This window comes from Diadema antillarum, unplaced genomic scaffold (assembly GCF_040938485.1).
Source record: "Diadema antillarum isolate AM-2024a unplaced genomic scaffold, OU_Dant_1.0 scf00000066, whole genome shotgun sequence".
NCBI lineage: Eukaryota > Metazoa > Echinodermata > Echinoidea > Diadematoida > Diadematidae > Diadema > Diadema antillarum.
The window spans coordinates 1,614,209-1,632,501 of NW_027270955.1; the positions used below are offsets into that span (position 1 = coordinate 1,614,209).

At 40.3% G+C, this 18,293-nt stretch overlaps 1 protein-coding gene across 1 annotated transcript in view; it reads left to right on the forward strand.

Annotated features, from left to right (window-relative positions):
• LOC139716545 (ubiquitin carboxyl-terminal hydrolase 25-like) overlaps nt 1-16,663 on the forward strand; it is a 49,851-nt gene extending 33,188 nt beyond the window's left edge. The window contains exons 11-23 of the mRNA XM_071628082.1: nt 564-659; nt 1,801-2,046; nt 3,145-3,500; nt 4,074-4,144; nt 4,924-5,152; nt 5,514-5,674; nt 7,394-7,574; nt 8,974-9,083; nt 10,077-10,258; nt 10,971-11,132; nt 12,278-12,401; nt 13,803-13,992; nt 15,280-16,663. Coding sequence (XP_071484183.1) covers nt 564-659; nt 1,801-2,046; nt 3,145-3,500; nt 4,074-4,144; nt 4,924-5,152; nt 5,514-5,674; nt 7,394-7,574; nt 8,974-9,083; nt 10,077-10,258; nt 10,971-11,132; nt 12,278-12,401; nt 13,803-13,992; nt 15,280-15,470 — 2,299 coding nt within the window. The 3' untranslated portion in view covers nt 15,471-16,663. The remainder of the gene's footprint in view (nt 1-563; nt 660-1,800; nt 2,047-3,144; nt 3,501-4,073; nt 4,145-4,923; nt 5,153-5,513; nt 5,675-7,393; nt 7,575-8,973; nt 9,084-10,076; nt 10,259-10,970; nt 11,133-12,277; nt 12,402-13,802; nt 13,993-15,279) is intronic.
• The last annotated feature ends 1,630 nt before the right edge of the window (nt 16,664-18,293 follow it).

Genomic DNA, 18,293 nt, shown 5'->3' on the forward strand with positions numbered 1-18,293 from the left:
AGATCAGTGATTAAGCTGTGCATAATTCATGACTGGGATTCACAAATATATCCAAGTCAGGCCAGCCTTCCCCCCCCCCCCCCCCAATGGTAACCCCAAGCCACCAAGTTTTGTAACTGAAGATTCTTTCCATAATGGTCTTTAGTTCCCTGGAAGGTACAGCAATATTACTCTTATTTCGACAACTTTCTGTTGCGTGTAAATAGCTTACTGCATTTTTGTCTATTATAAGTTACATTTATTTGAAAGCCTATTAAGACTTTACCGAGAGAATGGTGTGTCACAGAAGTAATTCTGACTTACTTTGTCGACCTTTTTACCTCTTTCAAATTATGTGATTATATGATCTATGTGAAAATAAATTAAGAGCGGATGGGCAGTTTAGGGCATCTTAGGGAGTAATAAGACGGGTGGTTTGGGGTGGTTCAGTTACCAGTGGGTTAATGATGAAAGGTCGATCCTCCCTTCTAATATGTTTTACCTATTTTTAGGGAAATGAAAGCTTTTTACATCACCTTTTTTGTAGGAAGTTTGCTTTATCCATATTCTAATTTCTTTTTCAGATACATGGAGGGCAATCAGGACGCAGTAAGGAAGAAGCGTGAGGAGGTGGCCATGTTGAGGCAGCAATACAGCGAACTGCAGACAAAGCTGAATAGGTCAGTGTGGAATCGAAAGTCTTGCGACAGTAATACAGCGGTGTGAGCTCTGGTAGCCAATGAAAACAAGCGAGGTTTGTGCCACAATTGCATGTTGCCGTTGCAGCAACTCTGAATTCTGGCAGCAGAATCGGAGTTGGGAGCTACCGTTGCTGTAACTGAAACTATTTGTTTCTTATATACCAGGGGTGGATCCAGGAATTCTGTAAAAGGGGGGTGGGTGCATACGCCTCCTCCATTTTTCCTTTTATTTCTTTTGTTTTAAATGTCCTGTTTACCTTTGGGAGCATTGATTTAAAAAATGTTCAAGTTATCACATTTGATGCATACAATTGTATGTGTAGGTCAGTTTTATCATAAAACATCCTACCATATAAAATTTTCTGCAGTAAAGCCTAAAATATAAGGGGGATATCACTGTTTTTCTTATTAAATCATAACTGTAGACGGTTTAGTCTGGAAACATTTTTATTATACCTATTGTTCACATTTTGTATATTCAGCAATACTTAACATTGATTAACACTGGTTAGCATTTCACCGTGGTTGTTTCTATCGCTTACTCACATTTTAGACCTACATGTAGTTTGAAGCACTAATGTTGGGTTTTTGTTTCATCTGCAAATAGTAAATTACGCCTTTAACAAAAAATAACGGGGCGCACGCCCGGTGCACCCCCGCCTGGATCCATCACTGTATGCATTACACAAATATGGAGCATTACTGTCAAAAAGATTGCAAACTGGTTCATTCTCTCTGAGGCAAGGGGATCTGTCTATTCCTCCTTGGCAGTGAAGTCAATCATTATAGTTTAAAGTTTGAAGCAAAACAAACCCTGTTTTGCATTTACTCCCCATCTTAACAGGCTTAGGGCAACAATATTTTTATTTTGCGTAGACACATTACATTGCGCTACACTCCATTATTTGGGCTACCAAAAGATGTAACTAACCTTTTCATCCATCCTGCAAAGTGTTGTTATTGTGGTAATATTTTGATGTATGCAGGCGGCTTTGATATTTACATTGTTTCAATTGTCTGGTTTATTTTGATATTTTTTTTTTTTTTATGCCAAATACTGGGAAGGAGAAAAAATTATTGGATCGCAGTTTCTGACACAATCTTTCTACATGCCTTCCAGGTTTCTATGCTACGGGTCGGGTCCAAAGCGCATGCCTCTCTATGACGTCCTGCAATACACGCTGGAGTATGCCAACAGCGGCTGCCCCGAGATGTCCACCTCTCCGCCGCCTTCGCTCCACCGGTCCGGTCATCCCGTTGCCGCGGAGACGGGCCATCCCCAGCCCAGCTGCAATAACAACTCTGCCAACGAGGACGTGGAGATGGCGTCCCCTTGTGGGTCGGCCCGGAATAGTCCGAGACCAGGGTGAGACGCAGAGTAGACCCTTCGTGATGTCCTTTGGGATACTATAACCAGAAATTTGAGTGTACATGAAACTTCTGTGAATTTTGCAAGAACCCAAAGATTTGCGAAAGTAGAATGCATGCAAAAGTTTTTGTCCACACAATGCATTGAATGTTGGTATATGTAATATACTCCTAATCTTCTCATTGTCAGCAAGTTGTAAAAGTTTCATGCTGCAAAAAAAGCTGTTGGCTCCAATTTGTGAAAGTGTCATGCCGTGAATGTTTTTGTTTTACAGTAATCTTTCTGACCTACGATACAACTTAGAAAAGAAGTTATGACCTTTTGAATGAGTGAATAAGAACTTTGCTCATGTCCACTTAGTTGACATGTAAACAGCCCAAGACCGTGTACTCTTGAAAGACTTTTGGATTCCTGTCATTAAGATGGAGGGGCTACGTGAACGTAATGAAAATGCGGCACAACGTCATGGTGTCATGCCATATTCGACATTGTAATGTTGGTACTATAGAAATAGGCCCTAATGGTCTGGATTTAGAATGATAGCACATTCATGATGGGTCACATTCTAAAAATTAGTGAGTGAATTACTGTATTTACCAAATATTTTGCTATGTTTTTATTTTCACAAATTTTGTGAGTCAGGTGCTATTAACGAAATTCAAGCATGCGAAAATATCAATGCTCATCCCGACATGAATGCGATGTGCACGCATACATTTCTCCATTCAGGACTGTGCTCCACAATTGTGAATTCAACCACTTCCGAAATTTTCGAGAAGTCCTGATTAACAAAATATTAGACTTTGTAAATATATGGCGTATATAGTAGTTATAGGATGTGAACTTGGCATGGATCTTTAAAATGATGTACATGGCAGTCAACTATGTCAACTTGGAAATTGATGTTTAGCTTGATACCATGAACTAGAGGAAGAGATGATGACCTCAATATATTCTGCAATGATATGGTGGTGCTAGGTTTGCAAGGTATGGGCATTTTTGACTGAGTGGTTTAGTATCATATGGATTCCTACTTTTCTGCTCCACTCCTGTTTATTGTTTATAACTTTACTCTTTTATTTTTTAATCCACTAGCTCCTCCCCTGGCCTGCAACCGATGCAACAGAGTTTCTCCCCACCGAGTCCCTCCAGGGTCACCTTCCCGCGCCCCTCGTCGCCGCAGACTGGCGCGTCCTCCGGGGCGACGCCCGCCCCGGCCGCATCACCGACAGTGTCTTCCAAGCCCCGCTACCAGAAGCCGCCGCCCATCAACATCCCCGGCAACGCTCCTCCGACCTCCCCAGGCGGTGGGGGCGCGTTAGGATCGGGTGTGGCTGCGGCCAAAGAGAGCCTGGCCTCACCAAAGCCTGGCCATATCACGGACACCGAACTGGACATCCTGCAGAGCTGCCTCAAGCGATGGAGGACGGAAGTCATTGGAGAGGTCAAAGGTTAGATGTTGCTTACATCAGTTTTTAGACACACCACACTACACTATATGCACTTGGCATCTTAATCCAACTATGCCTGGGGAGTACAGCTTGATTGCCTGCTATGCAGTGGCAGTTGATAGAAAAAAATGTTATTGTGTTTATGCACATGAAAATATAATGATTTAAGTTAGTTCTTTCTGTTACGTGGTGTCATATTGTTGTTTTCCTTGACAATCAACAAATTTTGACTTCTCAGATACATGTATTCACTAAAAAAATGATAAGAATACAAAGTTGTACATACCAGGAAGTTTCGATAATCTTCATGTTTGCTGTTTTTTTTTTAGATACACTTCTAGACATTCTGTTTGACTTGAGGCCCCCATATTTACGACTATCTATTCATTGTCCCTCCTGAGTGTATCAGACCTCTGTACAGTTTCCAGCTCATGCCTTTAACTTTTTCTAAAGAAGATATATGTACAATGTAAATAGCATTGGCTGGGTTTTATCTTCTGTGTGATGGATTTTAGGACACCATAGGCAAATTATTTGACCTTTAGCATGTCCTGTCCATTGTCATTCACACAGAGTTGCAGGATGATATTGCCAGGCTAGACAATAGGATACACACAGCCTACGAAGGGAGCGACCTCAAATACGTGAGTACCATTCCAGATTCTCCGCCAGAGGGGTCAATTTCATTCATCTTTTGTAGATCTTGACCATTCCAAGTCCCGATTCATGAAGTTTTTAGCAGTTGCTGCAAGTTAATTAAAATTGCAATCAACAGAGCAACAACTGAAATACTTTCAGCTGACAGATGTTCAACTCTTTGGTTGTTTGCCTAACTTCCACTGTGGATACTGCAAGTACAATTTATGGTCTGCTTGCAATAAGTGTTAAAGCCACAGTGTTGTACATCGTACTCATTTTTTTTCTGGAGTTATTAGTTTTTCCAACTGAATGCAATTTAATCTAAAATCTAAAATACCAAAGTCCATTTTCATTTTCAATGAATAAACTATTACTATGTCAAGGGAGTTTCATGCAAGCTTTCATTCAGATTGGAACAACTGTTGAAGTGAAGATATGAATAGAATTTGAAAATCTTAACATTTCACTTTACAAGTGTAAATTTCATTATGAAGTAGATTGGGCCAGACGGCTGTTGGTAGCTATCAATGAGTTGATAATGATATTGTAAATATTGGTGGCTACAACTTGTACTTGCATCTCGCTCGAGTCCACCAAACTTGACATTTTTGACACTTTGATATTGACAATCAACTCCATTTAGCATAATACACAGGAACAGAGGAGCAATGCAACAACATTTAGAAATACACGTATGGCACGGGTTATTAAAGGCTTAATATTACACAATGTATATATTTCAAGTGTGATTTATAGAAATATGCTGTCACTCTCCTTATTCCAGCACAAGTACCGTCTGCACGCCGTGTTAGTCCATGAGGGCCAGGCCCTGGCAGGCCACTACTGGGCCTACATCCTGAACCACAAGCGCAACGTCTGGCTGAAGTTCAACGACATCGCGGTCACCGAGGTAACGTGGGAGGAGCTGGAGCGTGTGTCGCTAGGCGGGGACGGCAACGCCAGCGCCTACTGCGTCATGTACGTGGAATCGGGCAACAGAGCACTGTTTGAAGGTACGAAACATTTTTTTTTTTTTCTTTTGGTGGGTGCCAACATATTTGGGTCTCATCTGGGCCCTGTTTTATCAAAAGATAAAATCGATTTTAAATTTCCTTACCACACAAGCTGCCACAGACTTACAGTTAAAATCAACTACATAATCAATTTTAAGTCTTCTTTAAACAGGGCCCTGTGCTCTATCATCAGGTCAGGATGTTATAAGCTCATCAAGTGAAGGTTTTTTAAAAAAGAACGAATTAATACACACGTTACAGTTTGTGCATCCCTCCAACCCTCCAAGAACCAATAACTATCCGTGTCTCTTGATAACGACTGACACCTTCTGCTTGTGATTTGTTTGCACCACGCCACCAGAGACCCACTACGACTCGGGGCTGATCAACACCGACGGTCTCGCGGAGGACCTGCGCGAGCTCATCATCCGCGACAACCAGCAGTTCGAAAACGAGCTGCGGCAGTGGGACGAGCAGGTCCAGCAACGGCGGCAACAACAACTCGAGCGGCAGATGCAGCAGGTATGTTTGGCGGGTGTTGCTCAAAGGTTGTGGGTGTTTGTTCTGTGACAATGTATATGTTTATATGTTAATATGTTTATATGTTTGTTTGTTTGTTTGTTTGTTTGTTTGTTTTTGCACTTCAGGATTGTAAAGATCAACAGAACAAAGGCATTCTTGTTTTCACGATTCTCTGTTTGCATTCATTACTAAATTGATATTCCGTGATATCAGTTGAAATAAAGATGTCTGATCTAGTTACTTTGTATAATGACACAGTACAAAATACAATATGTACAATGTATGTGTAAATCAATACAATTCGGGATCATGCGTGAAAGAACTGAGGGAAAAGAAAGAGTGTCAATTATGAAAGCACAAAAGATACAAAAAACAAATTATAAAACCAAAAACAAACAGTATCAAAGTGAAAATGGACAGTAAGAAAAAAAAAAACAAGAGGACAGAGCAGAGAGGTGTAATTAGACTAGCTTATAAATGCATTTGCCATTGACTTTTGTGCGAATCAGTATGAACCTGCCCTGGGCTGAAAGTGTGCGATAAAATCTCAGCACCTCTCCGTCGAACTGTGGGGGACGCATATGCCTCTGATTGGAGGTGTGTGTGTATGTGTGTGGCCAGCTGCAGGGTTCTTTGTGTGTGTTGGTGTAGTGAAATATGTGTGTGTTCCTGAAAAGATAGGTATGTACTGTATTATAATTATTATGTGCATTTCTAGCACTGATGATGTAATCATGTCATAAGTCCTTATTGATTTGTGAATATGAATTTTTCACAATTTTTTTTTTTAAATTACATTACAAAAAACAGCAAAAAGAAAACAAATAAGTCATCTCTTTTGCATCAAATTTTTGTATTGATATAATAACCTTGAAATGATTACTTCAAGGGTGAAGGGTTGTTTGTAGATGCTATTAAAGGTGTTGATAACAAATACGATTTTGAATTTGATAGTACATGTACACATGCAGGGCTCGACACTAACAGTGGCCCGGTGACGCGGGGCCACCAAAAATGAAAGTCGGGCCACCGAATTTCAAAAAAGGGCAAATTTGGTGGCCCGCCTCGGGCCACCAAAATTTTTTGAAAAGTATGTCAATAACTTTGTAACTTTTTGTGCCGGAAATTAGCAGTTAAATTTGTTTAAAGGATGGATGAAAAGGACTGAATGAGTGCCTGAGAGTGAGTGTTGCAAGTTTGTTGAAGTTTATTTATGAGTAGATATGTCTAACTTCTAATTCTTACTATCATAAAACTTAAATATTTGACTCATTAGAAAAAAAAAGGACTTTTAATGTTTTTTATTGGTTTTTTTTCGGGACACCAAATTTTTCTCTCAGGCCACCAAAAATTTGAAATCTAGGATTTTGGTGGCCCCATTGGGCCACCAAACAAAAAAGTTAGTGTCGAGCCATGACATATGTATGTTCATAAACATGCCACTGGAAGAGTTATGAGGATGACATAACTAGGCCTGGTAATATCGTGTGACTGTGACCAATTTCACTGTCTGCAGAAAACAGATGAAATTATCAAATTTTGTGACTTTCTTATTTCTTATGCGATTGCTATGAAACTTCTTCCTCTTAAGTTTGTCTAAATTCATTCTATGAATGCAAGTCAACTTATGAACGTGATGTGGGATTACACCAGAAAGATTCAGCTCTCATTAATACATTCAGGTACTGAAAAATGCTCCCTGTCAATCTCCTTTTCTAGCAGGGAGAAAGGGGGCAGGCTGATGGTGGGACAAGGGAGAAAGTGGTATCCAGGGGGGCCAGCACCACGCCCAGCGAGAGGGATGGGGATGTGGTCGCCCTCGACGACGTGCCCATGAAGGAGGAGGCCATGTCGCCACGGAGGGGGCCCCCACCGGGGCCAATACGCATGGAGACGGCGCGTGAGTTAACAGTGCAAGCACTGAGAGATGCTAAAAGGGATGGAATAGTGTTGGTTGAGATAGGGTGTCAGGTTCCAACTGTTTTTTATGAGAAAGTGAGAAGCCTTTTATGAAATGTTAAAGAGCATACAATTCTAAGAGGAATTAAAAGTTTATTTGATGAAAATTGGTTTTGAAATGGCTGAGATATCCAAAAACAAAGAGCTCCTAATAAAAGGTGGGACCCAACTTCTATGAGAACCCATTTGTTTCACATTCGCAACTTTAAGACTGTGAATGTCGTGGACATCTGTGAAGTAATCATTGTTGGGTGATTGACCCTCCTATGAGTCGTACATATACAAACTTCACACATGTATCCAAAAGGATAGAGTTAAAAAATCTGCTCCATACATGGAAAGCAGTACATTCTTCAGCTCCAAAATATTTGCAAAATAACCTTGTTTCAGAGTACATCCCTGGCAGAAATCTCCGTTCTATGTATTCAGTAAACAGTTAATACCGGTAGTTAAAAGAATGATCTCGATTCTCGGAGAAAAAGCCTTTGTTTCTGCAGCCCCATCTCTCTGGAACGCTCTTCCACTGAGGATCCGATCCGCAGAAACCATTGAAACATTTAAAAAGCTTCTGAAGTCATATATGTACACATCTTGTTTTGGTTGAATATTCATTGAATTGCTCACCGGGTATATATACATGGTATTTCTATCTCTTTCTTGTTCTTCAACCTTCTTATGTACAGCTATACAATGTATGTTATTCTCTTTATATGTCCCTCTGTGCCTCAGAATTGGCCACGAGATTGATGGCGCATTACAAATGCTGTACTTATTATCATCATATTACCTACGGACAGAAGATTAATGTGGCAGGCCTCTGAGTGGGCACATTTCGCCCATCGTAAAGAACTTTTAAAAACTTATAAACTTTACCTTTCGTACATTGTAATTTGCACTGTTGTGGCAACAGCTTGTCAGCTTGTGTCTAGGTGCCATGTAGAGCAAAATATTGCCCATGAGGGACAAATAAGATGTCTGCTGACCAGGTTAGACAGGTGGCCACCTGAGTGAAAGGTTTCTGGACTCTTACTCATGACTCTTTTTTGGTGTAGTTTGTAGTGGCTGCACTTTAGGCCTGTGGATAGCAGCTAAGATGGATTTGAGGTAACAACATGTATTCAGTAGGGTTCATGTGTCATGAATAATAATGTGCGAAGAAGATCTCAAAAGGTCCTCTCGCTGTCGCGCTCAGTTGGGCTCTCTTCACTCGCCTGTTATACATGTACAATGTAGCTATCGTACAGTGTACAGCAAGAGGGCCTTGACGAAAGGCTAATGTTTGCATGCTCATCTTCGTTAAGGTTTTCAAATTTTGTTTTCCTTTTTCTTGATCCGTGCAGCTCCGGAGCAGCCTAAAACCAAGACCCCAAAGAGTCCCAAGACACCCAAGAGCCCAGTCTCCGCCGCTCCTTTCTTTGGGGAAGGGGGGCCAGAGGCAGCCATGAGAAAGGTAATGGAGGAAGGCGTGGTCTTCTGGAGGGTCCCTTTTTGTTAAGTAAAAAGGGCTGGTCCTTGGTTCCATGATGGGCGGGGATGGTTAATTTGAGCGGTGGATAATTGATTGGTATTACAGGTGGCTACCATTGTAACAAAATTCTCGGGACTGGCAGTTTTCCCTCGTATCGAAATTGCATTACAGCCGAACAGTATAAAGACATAGAAATTATGATTTTTGGACCTGAATTTTTACTTTGTTACAGTAGTATAACAAGAATTTCATTATGACTGTGTTTGTTATCATTTGTTTAAGGGAGTACACTGTAATTTGTTTGACAAGCAGATGGATCAGAACAAACTTTCCACATTTTTTTTAAACCTGCAAATTCACCACTTGAGAAATTATGTGGCCGATCAAAAAAATATTTGTATTTGTATTGATGCTGTGGTAGAGCATTACTACAAAGGATTACTACTGTTATGCAAGAGTTTCAGGAAATGGGCAAAAGTGAGATATACATTCTTGTATTATCCCAAAGAAATCAGACTCACAGAGTTTGATATTGTGGCAACCGCTGTTAATGTTCTCTTTGAGGTTGATTATCACCACAATGAATTTGAATTGGTATTCTGCCATATATTGAACCGCAGTGTATTTTTCCATGGACATGTCCAACATCTGCTATGGGAAACACCAGGAGAAAAAAAAAAGAGAGAAACAGTTGATTGCATTCATTTCCAACCAATTTGGATAGCTACTACAGCAATAAGAGCAGCATGCAGTATACGTGCCATATGGTCAATCATCATCATCATATCAGAAGTGTTAATGCGGGTCTCTCCTCGATATCTAAGGTGGCCGGATTTACCGCACAGCTCTCACAGCAACAACTCTCTTATTTTCTCGCCATCTCTCCCAATTTCGGGCATCCTCCTTTCTCGGGTAATTATGGAATTATACTAAAACTTTTGTCACGTCTCTCATATTCGATATCGTTGCACCCAGCTGTATGGCCAGATGCTGGAACAGTGCCACCAGATCGCCCAAACCGAGGACCCGCCTTTCGAGGACCGGCGGCTGGAGGGGCTGCCCATCTACCTCCTGAGGAACGGAGCCAGCGAGGCACTGATGCAGCAGAGCATCCTGCTCCACATCAAGAAGCGAGGCATGAGGACCAATGACCTGGGGTAAGGCTTAGGGGGAGTTTACGTAGCTTTGCCTGCACACATGAATTCCTATGCGTGGGACTGAATCAAGAGGTGATTATTTCAAACAGGCACGATATGGTGTGTATGGATAGAATGGGGGGAATGGGACAAAGTACAACATAAATCAGAGAAAAAATTTGAAAAAAACAAAACAAAGGCAACCTATTTTATCAGCAGCTTTATTCAAATGCTTGAGAAGGCATCTCTGTAGTTTTTATATTTTGATGACTGCTCCTAGATGTGAATTGGTGGATTTCATGAGTGCGCATGAATTGCTGTGTGTGGGACTGCAGTAAAGGACTGCTTTGCGTGTTGTTGTACACTCTTTGAGTGTGTCACCTTTGATGATACCAAAGGGACTTCCAAAGAAGGCTGTTATGTCAAAAGCCATTCTGGGTCAACTGTGCAAAAAAAAAAAAAAGAGAACAGAAATAAATAAAACAAAACAAAGCAAAAAACAATTCGAAAGAAGTGCTGTAAATAAACCTTTAATTCCTTTTAGAATTGTATGCTTTTTGATATTTCATCAGTGGTTTGTAATTATCTCTCAAAAAGTTAAAAGATGTGAATCCCCATCTCAACAAAAACAATACAATATGTTTTCCCTTCTCTCTCAATTTCTCCCTCTCTATCTCTCTCCCCCTACACCTGTCTCCAACTCACTCTTATCCCCTTTGTGGTTCTCCCAAAGCTCTCAAGCTATCGGGAAGATAGCCCAGCGCAAGCTGGAGGGCGACCCCAAGTACCGCAATCAGCAGGGCGCCCTCGACGCCTGGGTCAGGGAGTACGACGCCTTCTGCCTGATGACGGCGCATTTCTGCCAGGGGGTCGGCCACTGCCTGAAGAACGACATGTGAGTAGCGGATGGCGTTCCAAGCGGTGGCACGACATTTGCTCCGGTCTTATTTTCTGCAGGGACTTAAGAATCCTTGGATATGTCCATTGATGTGCATCTTACATTTATTAAAGGTCCTGTTTACCTTTGGGAGCAGTGATTTGAAAAATGTTCTAGATATCACTTTTGATGCATATACGTGAAGATCAGTTGTATCACAAAACATTCTACCATATAAAATTTTTGCAATAGAGCCCAAGATATAAAGAGATATCACTATTTTTCTCATTAAACCATACCTGTAGACGGTTTATAGTCTGGAAACAATTTTATTACAACTATTGTTCACATTTTGTATATTTAAAGGACAAGTTCACCTTCATAAACATAAGGACTGAGAGAATGTAGCAATATTAGTAGAACACATCATTGAAAGTTTGAGGAAAATCAGACAATCCGTTCAAAAGTTATGAATTTTTGAAGTTTTTGTGCAGTACCCGCTGGATGAGAAGACTACTGCAGTGTATGAATAACTTAGATGTCACATGCGTACAACAATATAAGGAAAATATAAAGAGAATTTCACAAAATTCCATCTTTTGAAAAAAGTACACATTCCCCTGACTCGTTACCGACAAATGTTATGGGTAATATTATTCCCCCTGCCTTTAGAAAGAGGCAAGTCAAGTGCTCTTTTATTATGCGAAAAAAGTGAAAATATGTTGAATTTTCTTTTACATTTTCTTTATACTGTTGTACGCATATGACTCACAAGCTGTAGTAGTCTCCTCATCCAGCGGTTCCAAAACAAAAATTTAAAAAATTCATAACTTTTGCATCGATTGTCCAATTTTCCTCAAACTTTCACTGATGTGTTCTACTAATATTGTTGCATTTTCTCAATCCTTATGTTTATGAAGGTGAACTTGTCCTTTAAGAATGCTTAACATCGATTATACAGGTTCAAATTTTTACATTGCTTGTTTCTATCCCTAACTCACATTTTAGAACTATTTTGAAGCACTAATGCTGGGTTTTTGTCTCATCTGCAAATGGTAAATTATGCCTTTAAGCAAATATCTCCCTGATTGCCCTATGGAGTCTCTCCGTAATTTCGTTGAGTAATTGTTGGCAGCCCTGTGGATGTTTCTCCTTCCCTCCAGGTACATAGAGGCCCTGCCGCACTTGATACACGCCTGCGCTTTGAACGACAAGTTTGGGGAGAGCGAACCCAACAAGAGACTGGACGAAGACCTCCTGGCCAGATATCGACGCTTCTGTCTGCTGGTGAGTGAAGAATGAAGGCGAGAGGGAGGACCTCTCTGGGTCCAGCTTGCTAGCAGCTGGAACAGAGCGCAGTGCCATTAAGCTCTCATAAACACCTTTTTATGAGATGGGCAAAATTCCTCCCAATATACTTTGCCATTGTGTATTGTAAAAATGGAAATTTTCTCATGAGTAATTTTTGGTAGACAGCTGAATAAAATGAATATTGCATGTGTTTAGTTCTGTGGAATCGAAGCGATAAAATATTATTAAAGATTTGCAGGTTTTTATTTTTGCCTCAGTTTCATGTTGTGTGAAATGCATGAAAATTTCCACTTTTACTTTAAGTGTTGGTCAAAATGTACAGTAGAGTTACTAAGTACATACTCTCCTGTAAATGATAATGCTACGAAACGTACTTCATACAGCATGTGTGTGATACTTGATAGAGTGCTGAAGCTTAAAATTCCTCCCCACCCCTTAGACATATGCACACGCAGAAATATTTATTTCATTAAATTTATCCTTGCACATATTTGTCATTTTTCGTTGTGTTGTAATAATCTTAGCAATTTTATGGCTAAGTTTAATATGAAAAAAATGGTCATCATTACTTAAATAGAAATCAAAAGTACCATAATTTTTATGGGTGTTTTTTTTTTGTGTATGGTATATACAAATGTCGTATGAGTTGATAATTTTATCACCTCAGCTGAAATGCATGATGCTCCCAGTGATATCAAGATGAGATGAAAACATTTGAAACGTAGATTGGTTACACACGAGAGAAAATTCGTAACTTGAATCATCACTGTAATGATGATTGCAATTCGTCTTTAGAATTATCGGACCTTACACACGCTCGCTCGAAAACTGATTAGAATTCGAATTCTCGAGCTAAGGTGCTACGTAATCCTTGGTGACTTGTCAATCAAAACGTATGATCGAGTGCATGCATGCGGCGCGCGTATTATCTACGAAAGTGCTTGAAAGGTCACGTAAGCTCCGCCCCTCAAAAGATGTTTTGGAGGTCAAGCATTACACACGCAAATTTCGCACCGTAATTTGAGTGAAACTTCACTGGAATTCACCTCCAGACTAGAATTTGAATTCGTGATTGTGATTAGCATTCGTGATTCTAATTGCTTCCACACGTGCTAAAAATTCGTCATTAGAATTATTTTTCACTGAAATCATCATTCAAATGACGAATTTTTGACCGTGTGTAACCGCTCTAAGAATCATAACTGTTCTTGTCTCAGATCTGATTTTGATGAAGTTTACATCATTTTGTGCCATCTGACTTTACTTGATTGCCATGAAGTCAAGTAGAATACGGTGCGGATTCAGTTGATTGCATACATGCAGGGCAGAAGTACAAAGTACATGCTATAGTCTGTACTTCTCCCTATTTCCCCACAGCAATTAAGCGAGCAGTGCATGTCATCGTTTGAGTCTGGCGACGACGCTGAGGCGAGTCAGAGTCTGCAGGTGATGAGCGAGCTGGTGGTGCCGTGCATCAGTCATCTGACGGCCAGCCAGGGGCCGGACGCCGACGCCGTGCAGGATATTCGGGGGAAGTGGTGCACGTATCTTGGTCAGGACATCAGCGGTGAGTGGGTGTGGAGGGGGATGAGGTGGTGTTAAAAGGGATCGTATAGTTTTGGTTGAGACCTAATTTCAGGTTTCTAACATTTTTTGGTGAGATAATGAGAAACTTTATGAAATATGAAAGAGCATGTTATTCTATGAGGAATTCAACGTTAATTTGATGAAAATTGGTTTTGAAATTGCTGAGATGTCCAAAAAAGCGATGCTAATAAAGTGTGGGACTCACACTTTATTACGATTGCTTTGTTTTACTTTGGTTTTGGATGTTTCAGTCATTCCAAACCCGATTTTCATCAAATAAACTTTGAATTCCTCTTAAAATGGTATGCTCTGTGCTATATCACATGTTTTCTTGATATCTCGTAAAAAGTTAGAAGCCCAATTCTCACCTCCACCAATACTGTACCATCCCTTTAACCCTTTTGGTGCCACATGGATCTGTGGATGATGTATGCACCTTTATGGCTCATGAAAAGGCTTGGCAGGTTAAGCTAAGTGCCTGAGCACTTACAGAGTTAAAGGGTAGGTACAGTTCTGGTCGAGGTGAGGATTTAGCTTTTAACGTTTTGCGAGATATTTAGAAACCACTCTATGAGATGTCAAGGAGCATGCAATTCTAAGGGGTATCAAAAGTTTATTTGATGAAAATTGGTTTTGAAATGGCTGAGATATCCAAAAACAAGGTGAAACAAAGAGATCCTAATAAAGTTGTGGCCTGTCGGCTTTTATTATTATCACTTTTTTGGATATCTCGGCCATTTGAAAACCAATTTTCATCAAATTAACGTTGAATCCTTCTTAAAATTACATGCTCTTTCATATTTCATAAGAGGTTTCTCATTATCTCACTTAAGAATGTTCAAAACATGAATCCCCACCTCAACCAGTACTGTACAATCCCTTTAATGTGTGTGTTTTTGTTTGTTTGTTTTTTCGGGGGGGGGGGGGGGGAGGAGGGGAGGAGACATACATGTAGTAGAGGGCTAAAATTGAAGAGTTTGTTGGCAAAATGGGTTAAGTGCTAATTTTAGACATTTTAAAGTAAGTCCATCATCAGATAGAGTGAAGTAAATCCTTTCCTTTGATACCTAACCTGTAACACAAAGATTATTTTTGAAGTTATGATTTAAATCATCACATCTTTTCTTATTATTTTTCTTGTTGTTGTTGTTGTTGTTTTTTAAGCAGCTTTAATTTCAAATATCTCAACTTTATGAGAATGTAGTTCGTTCGTGTTATAGGATCAAACTGTTTAATTGTTTTCGGCGCCATCATCGTCTCTCCCCAGGCAAGCTGCAGGACAAACTGGAGGACTTTCTGGAGAGACTGCTGGACGGCTCGTCGGAGCTGAAAGTTCGGACCCCGCCCCTCGTAAGCTCCTCACAGACAATAGACCTGAGTGATCAGTATATAGAGACGATGAAACTCATTTATCATTTGGAACAGGAGCAGAAGCAACAAGCGGCGGGGCCATCATAACCCCCCCCCCCACCCCTCGCCTATCAGTGATGCCAGTGATGCCTGAGTGACTACACTGCCCTTTTAGAGATGACCACACCTTTACAAAGAGAGTATCGACTGTATAGGATGCAGCACTGACCACTTCATTTGTGGGACTCGATGCTTTGAGCAGGCGGCAGGTCGATCGAGAGTGGTGACCCTGCCAGTGATGGTCAAGCGATGTGTGGGTTCGACACCATCATAGCCAGGCAGATAAACTGACCACACGTCTCCTGGTCAAGCTGTGTATTAAACTACAGGCCTTGATGGTTCCACTCTCTGAAGGGATGAGATGTCTTCTGACTAGTCATGCTTAGAATCGGGAAACATCTTTCATGAGTTGCGTCAAAGTGACCCGCTAGCCACGCCCGCATGAATATTTAGCTTTGTTGAAGACTAGTCCCGAATATACTCGGGTAGCTCTCTGCGGGAAACGTGTGTTACAGCAAAATCAGCCCGTCCTCGACGAGTTCAGAAACATGAAACGTGTGACCTCGTTCATTCCACAGAACAGGATAGATGGGAGAAAATGCAGGAGAAGAAGAAAAAATGCTGGGCACCACCAACAAAGTTGAGATGCCTTATACAGCGTGGGTGACGTCGACAATATACACCAGTGCCTGTGGAGGTCATCAACTTTGTAAACCTGTAACTTGGAAGCATCAGTGCCACCGAAAAACGATACCAGACCACTCACACTGGCATTGCTGATGAACGAAATGTTTGAATAGAAACCGTCATCCAACGTTTGCCTATTTATATTCTGTCGGTTTTTATATTATTTTGTAGGAAAGCAACTAAAAACGGTGTAGAGGTATTTGTCACGCTTTGAATGACTGGGCAGTATGCAACGAAAGCAACTAGTGTAACACAAAGATTTTGCTTGGATGCATTTTGGTGATGTGGTTCTCACTACATGTTACTGAGGTTAATTAATTTCAAACCCTGTTTTGATATCTTGTGATTATAAGTAAAGCCACACTTTCAATTCTGATTTTTCAACCGTGTCCCTGTTGTCACTGCCTCACATTGCCAGGTACAACTGAAGAGTTTGTTTGCAAAAACCGATAAGTCCATTTTTGAAGATTTTGAAGTACGGTCTCTGTCATAAAGTACAAAATAATACCTTTTAAATGATATATTGGTCACTACATATAAAGGTATATTTTTGAAGTTATGGTCAAAAGAAGCAAAAATTTTCTTATTATTCTCCTTATTTTTCTTGACCTTTAATCGCAAATATCTCTATTTGACAAATATGGACTTATCGGTTTTTGCAAACAAACTCTTCAACTATTTCATTACTATTGTGAATCACAATTATGCACTATGAGGGAAATATATGCTGTAGATTTTTTCTTTTCATTTCTTTTTCCTTTTTCTTTCTGTCTGTCTGTCTGTCCGTCTGTCTTTCTGTCTGTATCTGTCTCTTTCGCTCTCTCTGTCTTTGACATCTGGCGAAAATCTTTCAAATTAAGACTCCTTTGTCTTGCAAGCAATGGCCGGATTGACATTCTCCGTCATACGTACATGGAACATAAAACAGGACTAAAGGGAACTTAAAAAAAAAAACATTGTTCAGGATTACACAGGGTCACTCTTTTGTGAAAGGTCGGAAGTGTCAATAGATTCACCCAATCAAACTTGTGGTTTATACTTGTTGTGCAGTAACATACATGTTCACAGCTGTTCCAATACTATAAAAGTGGAAATTTTCGCGGTGTTAAATTTTCGCGCTTTTCACGCAACCACAAACAAGCACGAAAATAAAAGCATGCAAATGTTTTTGCTTGCCATATGTTCCAGTAGTTTATATCTTAATTCCATGGAATTAAAGACACGCGAAACTCATCTTACCTGGCCGAGTGCAAAAAATTAGTTGTGCGAAAATATCCACTTTCACAATATTACTACAGGAATGATAGCATTGGCATTTGATAGTTCTTCATTTGAATGTGAGAGAGTCCATTGTGGGTGAGAGCTTCATTACAATCCCTGTAAGAAAAGAGAGAAGGATTATGTTTACCATCCCAATTTGATTTTGGAATGGTATTGGTAGCACTTTTAACACACCCATGAGAGTTTAAGCAGTTGAGGACGAGTTGCGAGTATACTCGGGCAAGTGTCTATGGGAAATGCGTGTTATAGCAAAATCAGCCCCTCCTCACTGGTTAAGGTACAACTGTATTGAAAAACCAAGACAAAATCAACAAAGATGATTGTCATCAAATAAATCTAACAATGTTTCTCCGAATTGTTAGCAGATCAAATTCTTATTCTAGTGTCCCAGGCCCACAGTTATGCATTGGAAGCTCACACAATTGAAAAGCAAGTTCAGGTGGGTACATCCCTTTCCTTTTTTTTTTATTCCCAGCTGAGGCTACAGTGTATTTGAGGATTTTTGCAGTGAGGTGACGTATGACCTGTGATGTGACTACCCACAATGCAAGAGTTGGAATTTCTCTTTGCTAAACACAATGAGCCATTCTATTCAAAACTAGGGTCCATACTTTGAAATAGATGTGATGGCTGTTTTGTACCTGTGCAGAATTCAAGGCATGCCGTGGCTTAGCCAATAAGTTCGTAAAATTTTGAGAAAAAGCTACTGCCAAAGGTTGTGAGAGCTGTCAAATACTTTGTGATTCAATTCTATTCTCTCCCTTGTTTTTTATTGTATTACATTGTATACTCCTGAGCAGGTCTTGCCTTTGTTGTTCAATGGTAAAAAGGGATCATCTGACTTTTTTGTTTTTTTCTGTTGAGCTTCTGCACTTACATACTGTGAGTTACTTTTTTTTTTTC